This window comes from Acomys minous, assembly GCF_964271855.1.
Source record: "Acomys minous genome assembly, chromosome: 7".
NCBI lineage: Eukaryota > Metazoa > Chordata > Mammalia > Rodentia > Muridae > Acomys > Acomys minous.
In genome coordinates this window covers 126,215,952-126,231,702 of record NC_140488.1, presented here as the reverse complement: position 1 = coordinate 126,231,702, position 15,751 = coordinate 126,215,952, and the positions used below count along the sequence as shown (strand labels likewise).

The following is a 15,751-nucleotide window of genomic DNA, read 5'->3' as shown; positions in this document are numbered from 1 at the left end:
CCAGGCTGGCCATAAGCTCAAAGACATATGCTTGCTCTGCCTCCTAAATTTTAGAAATAAAGTTTTGTGTGTATGGTACTCTACCTGGATAAGAAGTATATTTGTAAGATGAAGGCAAAGCCAGTAGAGGAGTGGGGAAGTGAGAAGCAGGAGACACTGAAGGATGAGTGATTTCCTCCTGTAGAGATGGACAGGGCGTCTTTGTCTATTATCATTGAGAATGCAGTTCATTCTGGTCTTTAGTTCCCCTCTCCCATTCCACATCCTTGCTAACTGCTGTACATGTTTATGAGAACAACCGATCTTATCCTCCCCTTTCCTAAGTTCTGCTCAGTCACCAGGTCACACCACTTCTTTTAGAAAACCTTCTCACACCCCCCTCTATGGGCTCTTTGTGCCACATAGTACCCTACATTCGTCCTATTAGGGACTCTATCTTACCATATCACTTTCATTTTTTTTATTGATGTAATACTGCTTATGTGCCCAGCACCATTAGAGCTACTAGAGTTTAGAGAACAAAGGAGGGAGACTTTCTTTTGTAACTTTATGCCATTTCTCATCTACTTATGTGTATGCTCCACCAAATACTGTATTTTATCTAGCATTTCTGTCCTTTCCTTTGGAAAAATTGAATAAACTAGTGTCTGTCTGTTTCTCTTTTAAGATACAGTCTCATGTATTCCAGGTTTGCCTGGGGACTCATTATGTATACAAGAATGACATTAGAACTCCTGAGTTCTTACCTGCACCTCCCAAGTACTGAGGCTAGAGGTATATACCACCATGCCCAGCTTTACATTGTTTTAGTTGCCTATGCTTTTGGTATCTCATCTACCAAATCTGTCAAAACTAAAGTCTTGAAACTTCTGTTGATATTCCAGGATGTTCTTCATATTTTCTTCTTAGGAATTTTATGGGACATAGGTCCTTTCATTTAAGACTTTAATCCACTTTGATTTTATTTTATTTGTTCATAGTATAAGAGAAAGATCCAGTTTTGTTCCTGTGTATATTCAATCTCCCCAGCAGTGGTTAATTGGAATCTATCGTTGCTTTCTGTATTTTGAGACAGGGTTCTCACTATATAGCCTTCAGTAGCTTCAAATCGATAGATATCTATCTACCTTTGCCTTCCAAATGCTGGAATTTTGGGTGTGCACCACCAAGCCTGGCTCTCTATCAAGTTAAAATGATATCAGTGCTTGATAGAATAATCTTTGCTACTAGTGATTTACTTTCAGAGCTTGAAAGATATCTTTCCATTTTTTTTAAATTTTGGTTTTATGATGAAAAGCTGAATGGTTCTCTAATAGGCTTGCTTTTTATGAGTTTGTAGGGGTTGGGGGGGCTTTTAACAATGTTTCTTTGTTGTGTCATTTTGGCATTATCACAATAATAAGTTAAGGATAGTGTACTATTTGTATATGTTGGAAAGAGAATCTTAATGCCTACATAAGATTGTCTGTGGTGAGTATTTTATAGATTAATGGTTGATATGGGAGGGCCCAGACTACTGTGGGTTGTCCCACCCCTGAATAAGTGGTACTTAGTTATGTCAGAAAGCAAGATGAGCAAGCCATGAGGATCTAGCCAATAAGCAGCATCCTTCCATGGCCTCTGTATCAGCTGCTGCCTCTAGGTTCTTTCCTTGAGTTCCTGTCCTGACTTCCTTCTGTGATGGACTGTAATGTCAAACTCTAAGTGAAAATATATCCTTTCCTTTTCAAGTTCCTTTTGGTCATGGTTTTTTAATACAATAGAAACCCTAAGACAGACATTCTTCTCTGGTCATGCCTATTTAAGGTGCTAAGTATTTCTTGTGCTAGATAGCCATAAATTTGGGAAGTTTCATATGATGATTTCATTGAATAGATGGTCTATTCCTTCATCTTTTATGTCAGTTTCTTTTTCTACTTCATGCTTCATGGATTCTCAGGTCTGGTTTCTTTCTCATGTCTAAGAGTTCTTAATGTTGTAGTCATATTTGTTTATTTTTCTTTGTCAATGTGTTAATTTCCCTCTCAGTGTCTTCTATCTCTATTTTTTTCATGTTTGATCTAGCCTATTAGTGATCCTTTCCATTGTAATTTTCTTGGATTAATTGAGTTCTTAATTTTTAATATTACCTACCTCTAATTTCTTTTTGCCTTGCTAAAATTTTCATCCATGTTTCTTTCTCTTTTTCTTTTAGTTACTTCTAGTTTCTTTTTCTTGGTATCTTACTTTCTATTGGTGTGCTAAAACACCACAACTAAGGAAACATTAAAAAAAACCTTTTATTGGGCTTACAGTTTCAGAGGGTTAGAGTCCATGATGGCAGAGCAAAGGCAGGGCAACAGGAATAGCTGAGAGCTCACATCTTGATCTGCAAACAGGAAGCAGAAAAAGAACACTGGGAATGGTGCCAGTTTTTTGAAACCTCAAAGCAACCCCAGGGACCTTTGTCCTCCAACAAAGGCACATATCTTATTTCTTCACAAGTGGTTCTACCAACTAGAGTCTATGTATATCAAACTTATGAGTCTATGGGGGCTGTTTTAATTCAAACCACCATGATTGCTAACTTATCTATCTATCCATGTCTTGAATTGACTTCTTAATTCATCTCATAGTTTGGTTCCTCATTGAAATAATTGCTCATTTGTAGTTGTTTTTTAAACAGTCTTATCATGTAACTAAACCAGGGTGGCCTTGAACTCACAGAGATCCATCTGCCTGCTTCTGCTGCCAAAGCTCTGAGGTTAAAGGTATGTGCCAGCACACTCAACATCATTGATTGACTACATAAAAGCAGACTTTTGAATGTTTTGTTCAGTATGTCAACCATTTTAGTATCTTTGGATTCAATAATGAATTTTTGGAGGTGTTAGGTTGCATACTTCTTTGTATTGTATCTGTGTTGTGATTTGTGCATGTGTTGGTTTCTATATTTCACCCATATTTCTTTGTAAATAGTACTAGTGAGAAGCCTAGAAATTCTTTTTTTTCCTCCCATTATTGAGATTGGACCTAGCTACCCATGCATGCCAGGAGAGCACTCTATCCCTGAGCTATACCTCCAGCCATCTTGAGACAGGATCTTAGTAAGTTTCCCAGGTTAGCCTTCAGCTCACTCTGTAGGTTAGGCATACTTTGACTGATGATCCTCTTACCTCATCCTACAAAAATTGCTGGGAATACATGTTTGTGCCATTAGGCCTGGATAGCAACCTACTCTCCCTTATTTTTTAATTAAATTATAATTACATAATTTTATTCCTTCCATTTCCTCCCTCTAACTCTTCTTTCTTTTCCCCAGTTCCTCTCAAATTCATTGCTTCTTTTTCTCTATTTTGTTACATATGTATACACACACATTACAGAGCAATCTCCAGTACCACTTGGAAAAAGGCAAACTGCTTTTATATGTGGTGGTTACTCATTTTTTCTGTTTCTTCACACTCTTCAACTACCCTAAGTAAGGTTTCTTTGTGATTTCTTGCATCTATTCTTTGTTACCCTGACTCTGATCATTCAAGTGTCACACGGAGGCAGCTTCTTATCTGCTATCCTACCTTGGAAGTCATCTTATGTTCTAAAAATAATTTATATTAAGGGTATATAGCAAATCTAATTCATGAGCCAGAGGCTAGCTGTTAAAATAACTATCTGACTTCTTTTCCTTCTTTTCTTTCTTTCTGTGATTAAACAAATAATTATTGAGTGCCTATTGTGTATCCAAGGCTATGGATGCCAAGAGGACTAGCATGAGTCCTTTCTCTTTGGGGTTTAATTTGTAAAAGGACAAATTAGAGCACACTTTGGGAAGCTCTGTGATTGGACACGCCCATGGCTTTTTGAGCCAGGAGACAGGATGACTAATTCCCCTTTGGTGATTCAGAAAAGACTTCATACAGAGAAGGTGACAGTTGAACTACTGCATCTAGGCATAGCCATCATTTAATCACTGTGGATTGAGCAGGCACTTGGCTGGAAAGCTAGCCATGTAGCTACATTGTTCACAGTTTTTTGAGGGAGACTGGGTAATTACGCTATCATTTACAATGTGTGTGGCAGCCTCATCAGATCCTAGCGTTGGTGTTCCTGCCACGAAAACCTGTATAGTTGTAGGGGCTCACAATGAGACTCTCTGGTAATATAAAATATGCTAGTGAAAATACAGAAACTTCAAAGTGCCTTCCCAGTTATTTTTTGAAGTGATTCCGTTAGATTCAGTAGCAAACTAGTCACTATTTTGTTAGATCTCCTGTGGTTCTCAATTGTAGAAAGATATCAGACTAAAGAGCAGTTTGGGTAAGGTTATGGAATGGTTATGGCCAGAGTCCTGTCAACCTTAGTTGCCAAAGCCTAAAGACAGTTAAGTGTGAAAACATATATGGATGTAACCACCTAGGGAGAGTTTAAGAGAAAAATTGCTGTTGGTGTAGCTAATACTCAGCATGAATCTCTCAGAATAGAGTCTTTGGGCCTACGATTGTTCCAGAAGGTAGATGAGCTACTGCCATTGGCATCTGCCAATGATATTGTTGCTTTGAGTTTTCACATGTGCCTCCTTCTATTCATTCTATACCCTGCAGAACTACAGATTAAAGTTCGTTTCCTTTTTGATAATAAGGAAACTGAGTCTCTTTAACAGGTAGGTTCTCCATCAAGGAGTTAACTAAGCAGCTAAAGAAATATAAATGTCACATGAAATAGTGTTTGACAGTGTTCTCAAATGTATTTCCTTTAAGCAAATATCTTTCTGGTGTTAAGGAATATTTTCCTCCTACTTTCTCCTAATTATATATAAATTATGTCAATGCTTCCTAAAAATAGCCTTAATTTGACCCAAAGAATGATTTTCTGCCCTTATTTACTGAAACTCTCTTTTCTATTTAATGCTGATGTGGCTTGCCTTGGCAAACAGCAGTCTGGTCCTGCCTGGATAGAATATGGTCCCTTTGGAAGCAGTCATGTGACCACTGATATTGTAGCCCATTACTTGAGCAATCCCCTTTATAGCCAGGCCGGATACTGCAGGGTTGTGGCAGACAGCCACGCCTTAGAGGCTCCATCAGCTTCTCCAGGATGTGTGTGTATCCCAGCGTGCTGTCCACACTGAAAGGCACAGTAGCTTAGCGATATTATAGCTATTGTGTTCTCTCTCACTCTGTCTCTCTCTCTCTCTCTCTCTCTCTCTCTCTCTCTCTCTCTCTCTCTCTCTGTGTGTGTGTGTGTGTGTGTGTGTGTGTGTTTATTTAAGCAAGAACTTTCCTTCCAAAGATGTGAATGTGGTTTTGTGTGCATATGTGAAAGAAGTGCTCTAGATTGCTGAAACTGTACCTTTTTTCCTTTTAGACCTCTGAATTCTCTCACACGCAAGGATTTTCTCATCTTTGTTTCTCCCAAAACACCTGGAGTGAGGCAAACCTCTGTGTTGGCCAAGCAGAAGACAAAGGTAATATTTTTGTTTATAATTAGGCATTATGGGTCAGCAAAAATCATATACCATAAGCATAGCTCATATGGAAAGAGGGAACATGTACTCCCTGGAGCATATTTTATGGCTTTGTAATTTCTCAGAATTATTTTTTTCCAGTATTACTATTTGTAAAGCAGGTGGCATCATTTAAAAAGAGGGTGCAGATGACTTTGCACTCTGAGGAGTTGTAGCCTATTCCAAATGAATTTGCTATTTGGAAAAACTCTACAGTTTCCTTGAGCAAGGGGTAAGAAATGAAGAAAGAGATACTCTGGGAAACCCTTCAAAGCAGGTCTCTCATGAAGTATTTTCAACATTCCTGTATATAATTTCATATGTAGCATTTTCCCTTTCTTTTCTCTGGCCTCATAGAGTCTGTATGCAAGAATTGGTAACATTTCTGTGCAGTGGTGAAGGATTTTTGTTTAATGATTTGGTTCTTATATAGAATGATAGACCAGATCTGGAAACCAAGACCTAGCTAGTCTTTTAATGGGCAGGCATTTTCGTTCTTCTGTTTGTTTTCCAGACATAGCCTTGCTCTATAACTCAGGCTGGCCTAGGCCTTACGATGTAGCCTGGGTTAGCCTGAAATTTAAGGCAGCTTTCTAGAACACAGGGATTATAATGTGAACCACCATACCCAGTTTAAGTCTGTCTTCCACCCTCTGCCATCCGTCCCAAGCCCCCATATTCCCTGTCGACCTCTTTGCCATGGTTTGTGTATCCTAGGCTGGCTGTAAACTTAATATGTCACTGGGGCTGTTTTAAAACTCTTGATTCTCCTGACACTTCCTCCACAGTGCCAGGATCATAGACATAGGCCACCATACTCAGCTATCATCAGAGGTTTTAGTTTTGCCTCTAATAACCTGTGCTAAGGAATATTGTATTTAGTATATGAACCTTATTTTCTTCATAAAGTGGAGTGATGATCATACTACCTTGAAGATGCACACTGAAAATTTACTAGGATAATATAAATATAAAGCACCTACTGGGTTAGTGAACCCTTTAATAAACAGTAGTGATTTTAGCTATTCTCATTATTATTGGTATAGCATTTTTTCAAGTTTTAGTGCCCGAGTAAGGACTAGGGAGCCGATTTCTTTGTGACTCTTCACTTATCCCACATTCTCTAGATATCCGTGGTGGTTTAGCCTCAGAGAGGCCCCAAACAAAACATTCTGAAAGAAGTGTGTTGAGTAAACACAGTGGTTACCTGCTATGTACAATCCCTCCTAACCTTACATCCACTAAGAAGGGCTGCTCTTTGTTCAAGCCAATTTTGTTTTCAGCAAGGTCTTCACTTAGTACCGAGTAACTCCATCAGGTATGTGCTGGTATTCCCCATCTTCTTACACATAATCTGAGGTATAGAAGTATTAAAGACAAAATGAATTCAGATTCTAGTTTGACTTCAAAACCAAGGCTTTACTGGCCCAGCATTCGACAGCTAGGAATGGCCAAGTGTTTTTGAGATGCTTTGCCTCCAAAGAGCTGAGAGAGTCACAATGTATATTATTGTTGAGAAGCCCTGCAGTAAGGAGAGCTTTCCTGAGCTCCTCAGACACCCATGCAAATGCCTCACCTGCATCTCTAAAATCGTAAGCTATACTGGCAGACAAACTTTGGAAAACCTGATGCTAATTCAACCTACTGCCTGGTTATAGTAATTTCAGATGTATCAACAGATACTTGCAGACTCTTCCCAGTAACTGATATAGTTTCCTTATTTTTTCTATCTTCTCGTCTGGTGGGATCAAGGAAGAATCGCCACATCAGCCTTATATGCCTCTGGTTATTCATTTAAGACCCTGGATCCAGGCAAATGGTATACTATTCTGCTCAAGGTAGAAGGAAGTTGTGGAAAGAACATATTTAGTGTGGTCTGCCAGGGATTTCTCTACCTGGCCCTATCTCCGTTAAGAATATTTAGGCCACAGACAACAGGCTATACAGCCTCTGGTTCAGTAATTGCCAATTAAAAATGCCTGATAAGGTACCTATCCCTCTTTCTTTCCAGTGACTGTCTACACATTTCATGGAAGATTAAGTATACTTTCCTGCCTAATTCCCATTATGGTGGTGAGGAGGGACTTGATGGCAGGGGAATGACTTTGGGCTCCAGATTTCACTTCTGTAGGGCCAAAGCTTGTGTAGCAGCAAATTTTCTCAAAACCAACACCTTTAGTAAAAGCTAAACTTCTGACATGGGGAACTGCGTGGCTTTCATCTAAAGCATTGTCCAAATTGGACTCATGGTCAGGGTGGCTGAGCCAAGGTGTGGGAGTTGGGTGGACATAGATACACTTTGTGATAAAGATGATGCTAAGAATGGGTAAGAACAAGGAGGAAGCTGGGCTGGCACTTGGAAAGCTCCTAGAGCTGGAAGTGAAGCTGATTCCAGGGCTCACCTTTTGTTTTATTTTCCGTGTCTTTTCAGCTTTGCAATTAGAATGACGAGGTGAAAAGAGTGAACAACATCACACAGTTCCACCCTCCAGATCACCCTGCAATACACAGTATAACACTAGTAGAAGCCCTTCCTTTTGTAGATTGTCCCTGAGTGCCTGGTGACTCACAGGCTCATGTTTGCTCTTTAAAACCATCCCTTGTGTGGCTTTAGGGACTTTTTCTGCCTGCGAGATATCCTCTCAAGTGGTATGGATGTGTCTGTCCTCTTAACCAGGGGCATTTGTGGAGCTTTGGTAACCCCTGAGAAGTCCCTGCCCCGTTGAACCTGGGAGCTCCTCAGGGAATGACTCGTTCAGATTTTGTTAGTGCACTAAGTGCTCTGCTAATGCTGGCAGAGGGTGGGATAGAAGCTTAGGCTTTACTAAGGAGTGGAAAATCTCTAAATCATCTTTATCAGCTTTACAGTCAGAGGTGTCCTCAAAGGCACATGGACATGGCTCACAGAGCATTTCCCCCCTCTCCTTCAAGGTCTAGGCAGGGCAGCTGGAGATAGCAGTTCCAGTCCTTAACTAGCTCATGTTTTGGTGAGAGCTAAACAGAACTCATTGTTTCTTTATCCTGCCTCCCTTCCTTTATCCCTGTGTCCATTAATGGAGAGAGAATAATGGGTTTTTAATAATTTAAGAATTAAAGCATAAAATTCTTAGAGTCAATTACTGTTTCTAACAGACAACCAAATAATTCTAGAACAATTACCATTTCTTTTCATCATGATCTTAAAATATACTTTAACAAAAGAGAGATAAGCACTACCTACTTCTACTTTAATAAAAGGCTTTTATACCATCAAAATAGCACATGTCTGTGTATAAAATGATGTAAAAATAATGATTTTAGTAATTAATTTTTAAGGAACTCTGGCTTAGAAATATTCATTTCTTATCTTTTCTGCTTTCATCAAACACAGTCTATGTGAATGCACTATACAGGTGCCTAAGAGTAAATGGGTATTCATGAGGAGCGCACAATGTAACAAAAATAAACTAAAGTTTCATGTTTTTTAAGTTGCCAGTGAATCCTTGGTTTTGTTTCTGAGATAAGTTCTTCCTATGTAGTTTAGGATGGCCCCAAAGTCTTACTTTTACCAATTAATGAAATTTCTTCTTTCACAAGTTCTTTTTAAAAAGTGTATTGCATTATTTATTTTATGTAAATGTGTGGCACCTGTTACAACTTGTGTGTGGAGGTCAGAATACAATATTGTGAAATTAGTTCTTCTCGCCATTGTGTAGGTTCCAGGAATTAAAATCAGGATTAAACTATATCACTTCCTGTTATCAATCAGTGTTTGTTGCCTGCTCAAGGTCCAACTCTTTAATTTTTAAAAATTATTTTATGTAAATGGATGTTTTGCATACATGTGTATCTATGTACCATGTACATACCCAATATATGTGGAGGCCAGAAGAGGGTACTGCATCCCCTGGTACTGGAATTAAAGATGATTGTGAGCCAACATGTGGGTGCTGGGACTAGAGCCAGAATATTCTGGAGGAGCAGCCAGCACTCTTAACAGCTGAGCCATCTCTCCAACCCCTCAAGCGCCTACTCTGACAATTCATAAAAAGGGATAGAAGAAGCAATGTAAGGAAGGAACAAAACCCAAGGAAATATGGATGCTATGGGAAGATAGTGGGTTTTTTGACCTGGGATATATGGACTATCAGCCTCAAAGTTCCCTGAATGGTATACTTTATTTTGTTTTTATAGTTCTGGGGATTAGACCTGATGTTCTTGTACAAGGTAGGAAGCAGTTCTCCCATTCAGCTATACCCCCCCCCCCAGCCCATAGTTGTGTTTCCAACACAGGTTCTAAGAACCTAGATTTTAAAAGATGTCTCATAAAGCCTGAGAATCTGCATTTTAACCCCTCTTCCTCATTGGAAAGCACTGATATAGAGAATGCTACTAGGTCTAGAATAATTACTTCAAAGGGTGGTCGAAGAACTTGCTCTCTTATAGGTGCCACAAATGACCTTTGAGAAATTCCTGAGAGAGGAAATGGTGCCCTAATTTACAAAGTGAAAAAAGAGTAGATGTCTCAAACCTACAGGCTTGTGATTGTGAATGGGAAAATTCCATTCCAAATAGAAGGGTTGAAAGCATTTCCAGAAAAATGGTTGCTAGGCAGCATCATGGGTTTGCTACATGCTCTCTAGTAGAGACTGTCAAACTTTGTTACATATTAGAATTATTTAGAAAAATTTAATAGCATCTTTATTCTGTTTTATTATTTGTATATATATGTGTGTGTGGTTGAGTGTGCAGGGAGGTGTGTACATTCATGTATGTGTAGGTACACTGTATGTGCTGTGGAAGCCAAAGAACAACTTTATGTATTGTTTCTCAGAAGCTGCCCACATAGTTTTTTTTTTTTGTTGTTGTTGTTGTTGTTTGTGGGTTCCTTTCTCCATGAGGCTGGACTGAGAATCTGGTCACAGAGTTTTCTTTAGCCTTCTGGAGGCTAGCTAAGGAAGGCTCTGTCCCAAGATCCAGTCACTAGGAAGGCCACCTCGGCAGTGAGGGAACTTTTAGGTCAGATCCTATAACTTGAGGGAGCTCAGGGTGGCTGTGCACTTAGTCAGGAGTCCAGTGTCTCTTCCAGCTGGGAAGGGAACCTCGGACTTGTGAAAAGGCCAGATAACCTTAGAGTGGCTGATTAAAATAAAAACAGTTGAGAGTTGAAGAGCTAGATTTTAATTCACTAAGCTTAATGATAAAAGAAAGACAAAGACAGGGAGATATGGAGGGAGGAAGAGGGGGGAGTGAGTACCCCCACCTCAGACCTCTGGGTTTTTTAAAAAAAGAATATGTGAATTGCAGGAGCCACAGCAACGACACCTCCCGGGGCTTGTCTCCAGGGCAGCTTTGAAATGTGTTTCTTCAAAGAGCCTGCTTTTGACAGCTTTTGGCCTAAAGTCTGTGCGGTTTGCTTTGCAAGTATCCCTGCAAGGAACTAGCCTTTTAACACATTTTGGTCTTGTGGACTGTTGCTAGCAAGGGGGACACCTGCCTATTTCAGAGCATGAAGCTTACTGGGAAAGGGCGTCTCCTCCACCTACAGACAAAGGCCTACAGTTGTTTTGTTTTGTTTTGTTTTGTTTTGTTTTGAGAGCGCTCATGGGTTTAGAAATCTTTGGCTAGGCTACGCTGGCTGGTCACTGAAACACAGGGATCTGTTCATTTTTTTTTTTTTTTGCTTCCTCATTGATTGCATTCCAAATGTGCACTGTCATGCCTGTTTTTGTTTGTTTGTGTTTTGTTTTGTTGTTGTTTTAGAACTTGGATATTGGTGGTGAAACTCAGGTTCTGATGTTTGTACACCAATCATATTACCGACTGAGCCATCCCTGTAGTTCCCACATCTGATGCTCAGTCACCATCAAGTCACAATTATCTGAGAATCTCAATAGGTGGGACCTGAGCATCAATCTTTTTTAACTCCCAGAGATTCTGATTTAATAGTTCAGGCTGAGCAATGGGAGTTTTAAAAAGTTCCTTAGGTAATTCTAATTACTAACAAAGTTTGACAACTATAGGTCTGTATGACACTAAGCAAGCTGCTTAACTTCCTTATACTTTGTATACATACATACTTTCAAAGTATTTTTAAAGTTCTTTCACACCTTTAAACATCTGTCTTTCCTTTATTAAAATCCTGCCAAACTGACTGTTTTTCTCTTTTCCTCCCTCATCTCCTCTTCTTTCACTTCCCCTACTCCTGAACAAATATGTTTAGGCTATAATTGATTGTGAATATAGTGATCTATGAAGAATGATGTGGAGTGTCACAAGGTTTACTCTGCCTTTGTATTTGAGCTCATGGACTTTTTTAATCCACGTGCAGCGTAACAAAATTTTTCCTAGGAAGACATAACACACAAGTCTACTCATGCTAGACAGGAAGCTCATGACAAACAAAAGTACAGATACCACCCAAGTCCAACTTGGTGAACCAATGATTTAATTGGAGTTACTTATAGGAGTATGGGTGAGGGGTTACTTCCAGGAGCAGAAATGATTCAAAGTCAGCTGCATCACCAAAGCCCTCCCCAGCATGGGTGGCAGCTCACAAAAGTTGGGAACTTGGAGCACACTGCACAGCCTGCAGGCAGCTCAACGGGTTAGAGAGTGTCCCTTCCAAGTGACTCAGTTGGTCTAAACCTCTTCCAGGCATCTGATCTGGTCTCAGAGTCTTTATACTTCAGATCCTCTGAGAGTGAGCTACTTGTCTGGGAGTGACTTCCAGTAGTATTTATTGCTTCTTTCTCTAGCAAGGAGGGGCCTAGTGAATCCAGTCAGCTTCAGGGACGTCCTGAAGTTATTTTGAGTTGTTAACCTCCCTACTTAGATTCTCTGTAGGGCAGAATGTTTTAATCTGGAAAAAAACTGTTACACAACATCATGATTTAGAAAAGAAAGACACAAAAGGGAGATCTAAGGATCTCAGATTATGATTCATAACTATTCATAATTATTCCTCCTTAGTGATTCTAAGGAATATAGCCAAAAAATTCACTTTGGTTTGGTTTTTAGCATAGTTCAATGTTTTTGTCTCATAGTCAGCCTCCGATTTGTGGATAATAGCCTAAATAGATGTAATTATTTTCATCTTTAAGCCAAAGCAACTGGATTATGTTAGTTCAATTGGTATAGTGCTTGCCTAGCATACATGAACCCTCTAGTACTGCGTAAACTGAGGGGTACAGATCTGTTATCATAGCACTTGTAAAGTGGAGGAGGGGAATTAGTAGTCAACGTCCTTTTTTGTTGCATAGGGAATTTGAGGCCAGCCTGTGTCACATAAGTCTTAGTATCAAAATGAAACAAACAAAACCATCAACAGGAAAAAAAAATCCACAAAAGGAATTCCATCTAATTTGAAATAACCCAATGTTTAGAAGGGTTAATTAACTTGATACATAATGAAATCAGTTCTGATGAGAAAAACTGGTTATTAAGGTTATTATTGATTAAAAATAATTTCATAGTTTATTTATTTAATTTTGGTGCCTAGACTTGAATTTAGAGCAATGGTTCTCAACCTGTGGGTCACAACCCCTTTGGCAAAACTTTCCAAAAATATTTACATTACAATTCATAACAGTAGCAAAGTTTCAGTTATGAAGTAGCAATGAAAATAATATTTTGTCTGAGGGTCACCACAACATGAGTTGTACTAAAGGGTTGCAGCATTATGAAGATTGGAAACCCCTTTAGAGTATGAGGTATACTAAGCACAAGTTATACCACTGAGCTGTACTACTAGTTTTATCATTTTAATGTTTCCTTTACTTAGCTAAGTTGAATTTTTTAAAGGTTTTAATGTAGCAGTGAAAGAAAAACTATAGCTGTTGTCTGTGTTCTTATGAATAAATGTAAATAGACCATCTGAAAGTATCACAAAATAAAATAAAAACCCTCCACACTGAACCATCAGATAGATATGACAAGATGGTAATGCTTCACCACGGAACCCTGTTGAACGCCTTCATCAGGTCATTCTGAAAATTCCAATTTGGTAGCCTTGTCTAAAGGACAAAGTAAGTATGGGAGGACATGTCAAGGCTTTGAAGCAGCCTCTGCCACATGTGGGAGCTTGTTTAAAGACACCTTCAAATTATGATTTGTAAATTTTAGGGGAGGCCTTAAGCCTCCTGAGCCTAAGGAATATTGCCAAAGACTCACTTTGATTTGATTTTTTAGCATAGTTCAATGTGTTGTTTTTGTCTCATAGTCCAGCTCCAATTTGTGCTTAAAAGCCTAGATAGATTTAATTACTTTCAGTTTTAAAGCCAAAACAACTGAATTATGTTAGCTCTTCCATATTCCATCCCTTGTATTTTAATTAGAAAATCCGCATACTCTTACATTTCAATTTTTTTTTCATTCTTAGTGCCTGGTTTTATATAAAGTTTGAGCTGACCTAGACATGGGAAACTATCATTTTGGTATGGCTGCAAAAACTAACTATAGCTGTTTTGTGGCCGTTTCTGTGGTTTGAAAACTAAACAAGGATCAGATTATATGTGATCACTTTCACAACCCGTGATGAACAGCAATTCAGAAACATAAAATAAATCCTGTTGGGCAGACCTTTAACTACCATGTTGTTAATTGGTCCTTTTCCTCCCTCCCTCCCTCCCTCCTCTCCCTTCCTCATTAGTATCCATGAACTGAGAGGAATCAGTTGAGTGGCTTCTTGAAGCATAAAGAAAAGAAATTCACACTCTCACTTGGAACTAGAAGTTGAATTTGTAAGCATAATATGATTTAGAAGTCATGGGCTGTGGCAGTTCTTCAATAAAAGAAAACAAATCTGAGAAAGGTGAGTACTGGGGGACAAGCCTGTTTTTATGAATGAAAAGGAAGGATTAAGCCAGACTTCCAGTGCTTCCTGTTTCTTGTTTATTCTCATGGTTCTCAAACTACCCTATGTGATTCTGTACTAAAAACATCATTATGTAGACTGAAGATGAAATATTGGGGGAACATGGGAAACCTCTTGTAGAAAGATACAGCTTTGACATCATGGTGTACCACAAAATATTATCTAAGAGATATGTTTGATTTAATTTTATTTAAAATGTTCCAGTGTAAAATATCAAATTAAAACTCAGTGGCAGGAAACAAAAAAGACAGTAAATTTTCTATTTACTTCTTCTATATTCATGTAATAGGTATACCATACATATGTGGCATTTAGTGGTGACATTGAATTTTGTTTGGCTTTTTTTTTTTGAGGATCACTTTCCCATCTTCAATAGCAAATATATATTATAATAAATTGTGGAGGAATGTATTGAGTAGATGTAACAACTGTCCATAAAGCGCTGTTTAGTCAATCAGCAGGGCAGAAGGACAGGAAGTGGAAGGTGGGGCTTCCTGGAGAGAGGGAGGAGCTGGAAGTTGACAGTTGATGGTTAACAGAGGATAGGAGGGGGACAGTTGATGGAGAGTAGAAGGAGAAAAGTGGCCAGAGGAGGATTGGCAACTGCTTGGGATATATGTTGGTTATGAGAGTTAGAGTAGGTTATTTCAGTTTACAAGTAGATTTGTATCAGTTTAGATTCTGTCTAGAGTAGTGCTTACAGCTTTGAATTCTTTTTCAGTCTCATTGTGTCAGTTATTGGCATCCTAGGCTGAACAGATACCTTATATTGTAATAATAAATCTGTTATTAACAGTGGGACCAAGTGACGTATAAGGTAAAGACATTTACATTGATTGTTGTATCTTTAATATGCCCCATCAACTGGGGAGCAAACCCTTTCCTTTTCCTTAGGACTAAAGCCAGGGCTTTTTTGGGGGGCTGTTGTTCTATCGGGCAAAGGCAATGAAAATATAATCAATACCCATATGACACAGTCCATAGATTTTATAACTCAATAGTCACATTTTAAAAGCACCTATTCAACACAGAATGTCAGGAGATTTGCCTTATGATTTAAAATTTTTCTAGTGAGAATGCCAGATAATCTGTTTCCAAAAGAAGTGTATTGCCTCTGCATAAATGGCATACCCACTTCTACCTGTATAAAATTAGATACATAAATATTTCCTTTGTTTTGTGCAGAGGTACTTTTCCATGGTTACTGGAATCTAGCTCAACCTCACTTGCATGTTTTAGGTGCCTAGCTTCTCCAAGCAAACTAAAATAACGATCTGGGACAATGATATGAACATGTTGCTTTAAGCTCCATTCTTTTTTTTTCTTTTGTTATCTACATTGTGTGTTCTTTCATTGGTTTTTATTCTAACTTGGTTTAAAGTTTACCCAGCTTTATGGTAGGGAGTTCAGGATTA

General features: G+C 38.7%; 1 protein-coding gene across 5 annotated transcripts in view; it reads left to right on the top strand.

Moving 5' to 3' along the window:
* The window catches only part of PPEF1 (protein phosphatase with EF-hand domain 1), a 126,780-nt gene that overhangs the window by 33,770 nt on the left and 77,259 nt on the right, over positions 1–15,751 (top strand). For all 5 annotated transcript variants that reach the window (XM_084790462.1, XM_084790459.1, XM_084790461.1 and 2 more), the window contains 2 exons: positions 5,344–5,443; positions 14,112–14,273. In XM_084790462.1, the coding sequence (XP_084646588.1) occupies positions 14,228–14,273 (46 nt within the window). In that variant the 5' untranslated portion in view covers positions 5,344–5,443; positions 14,112–14,227. The remainder of the gene's footprint in view (positions 1–5,343; positions 5,444–14,111; positions 14,274–15,751) is intronic.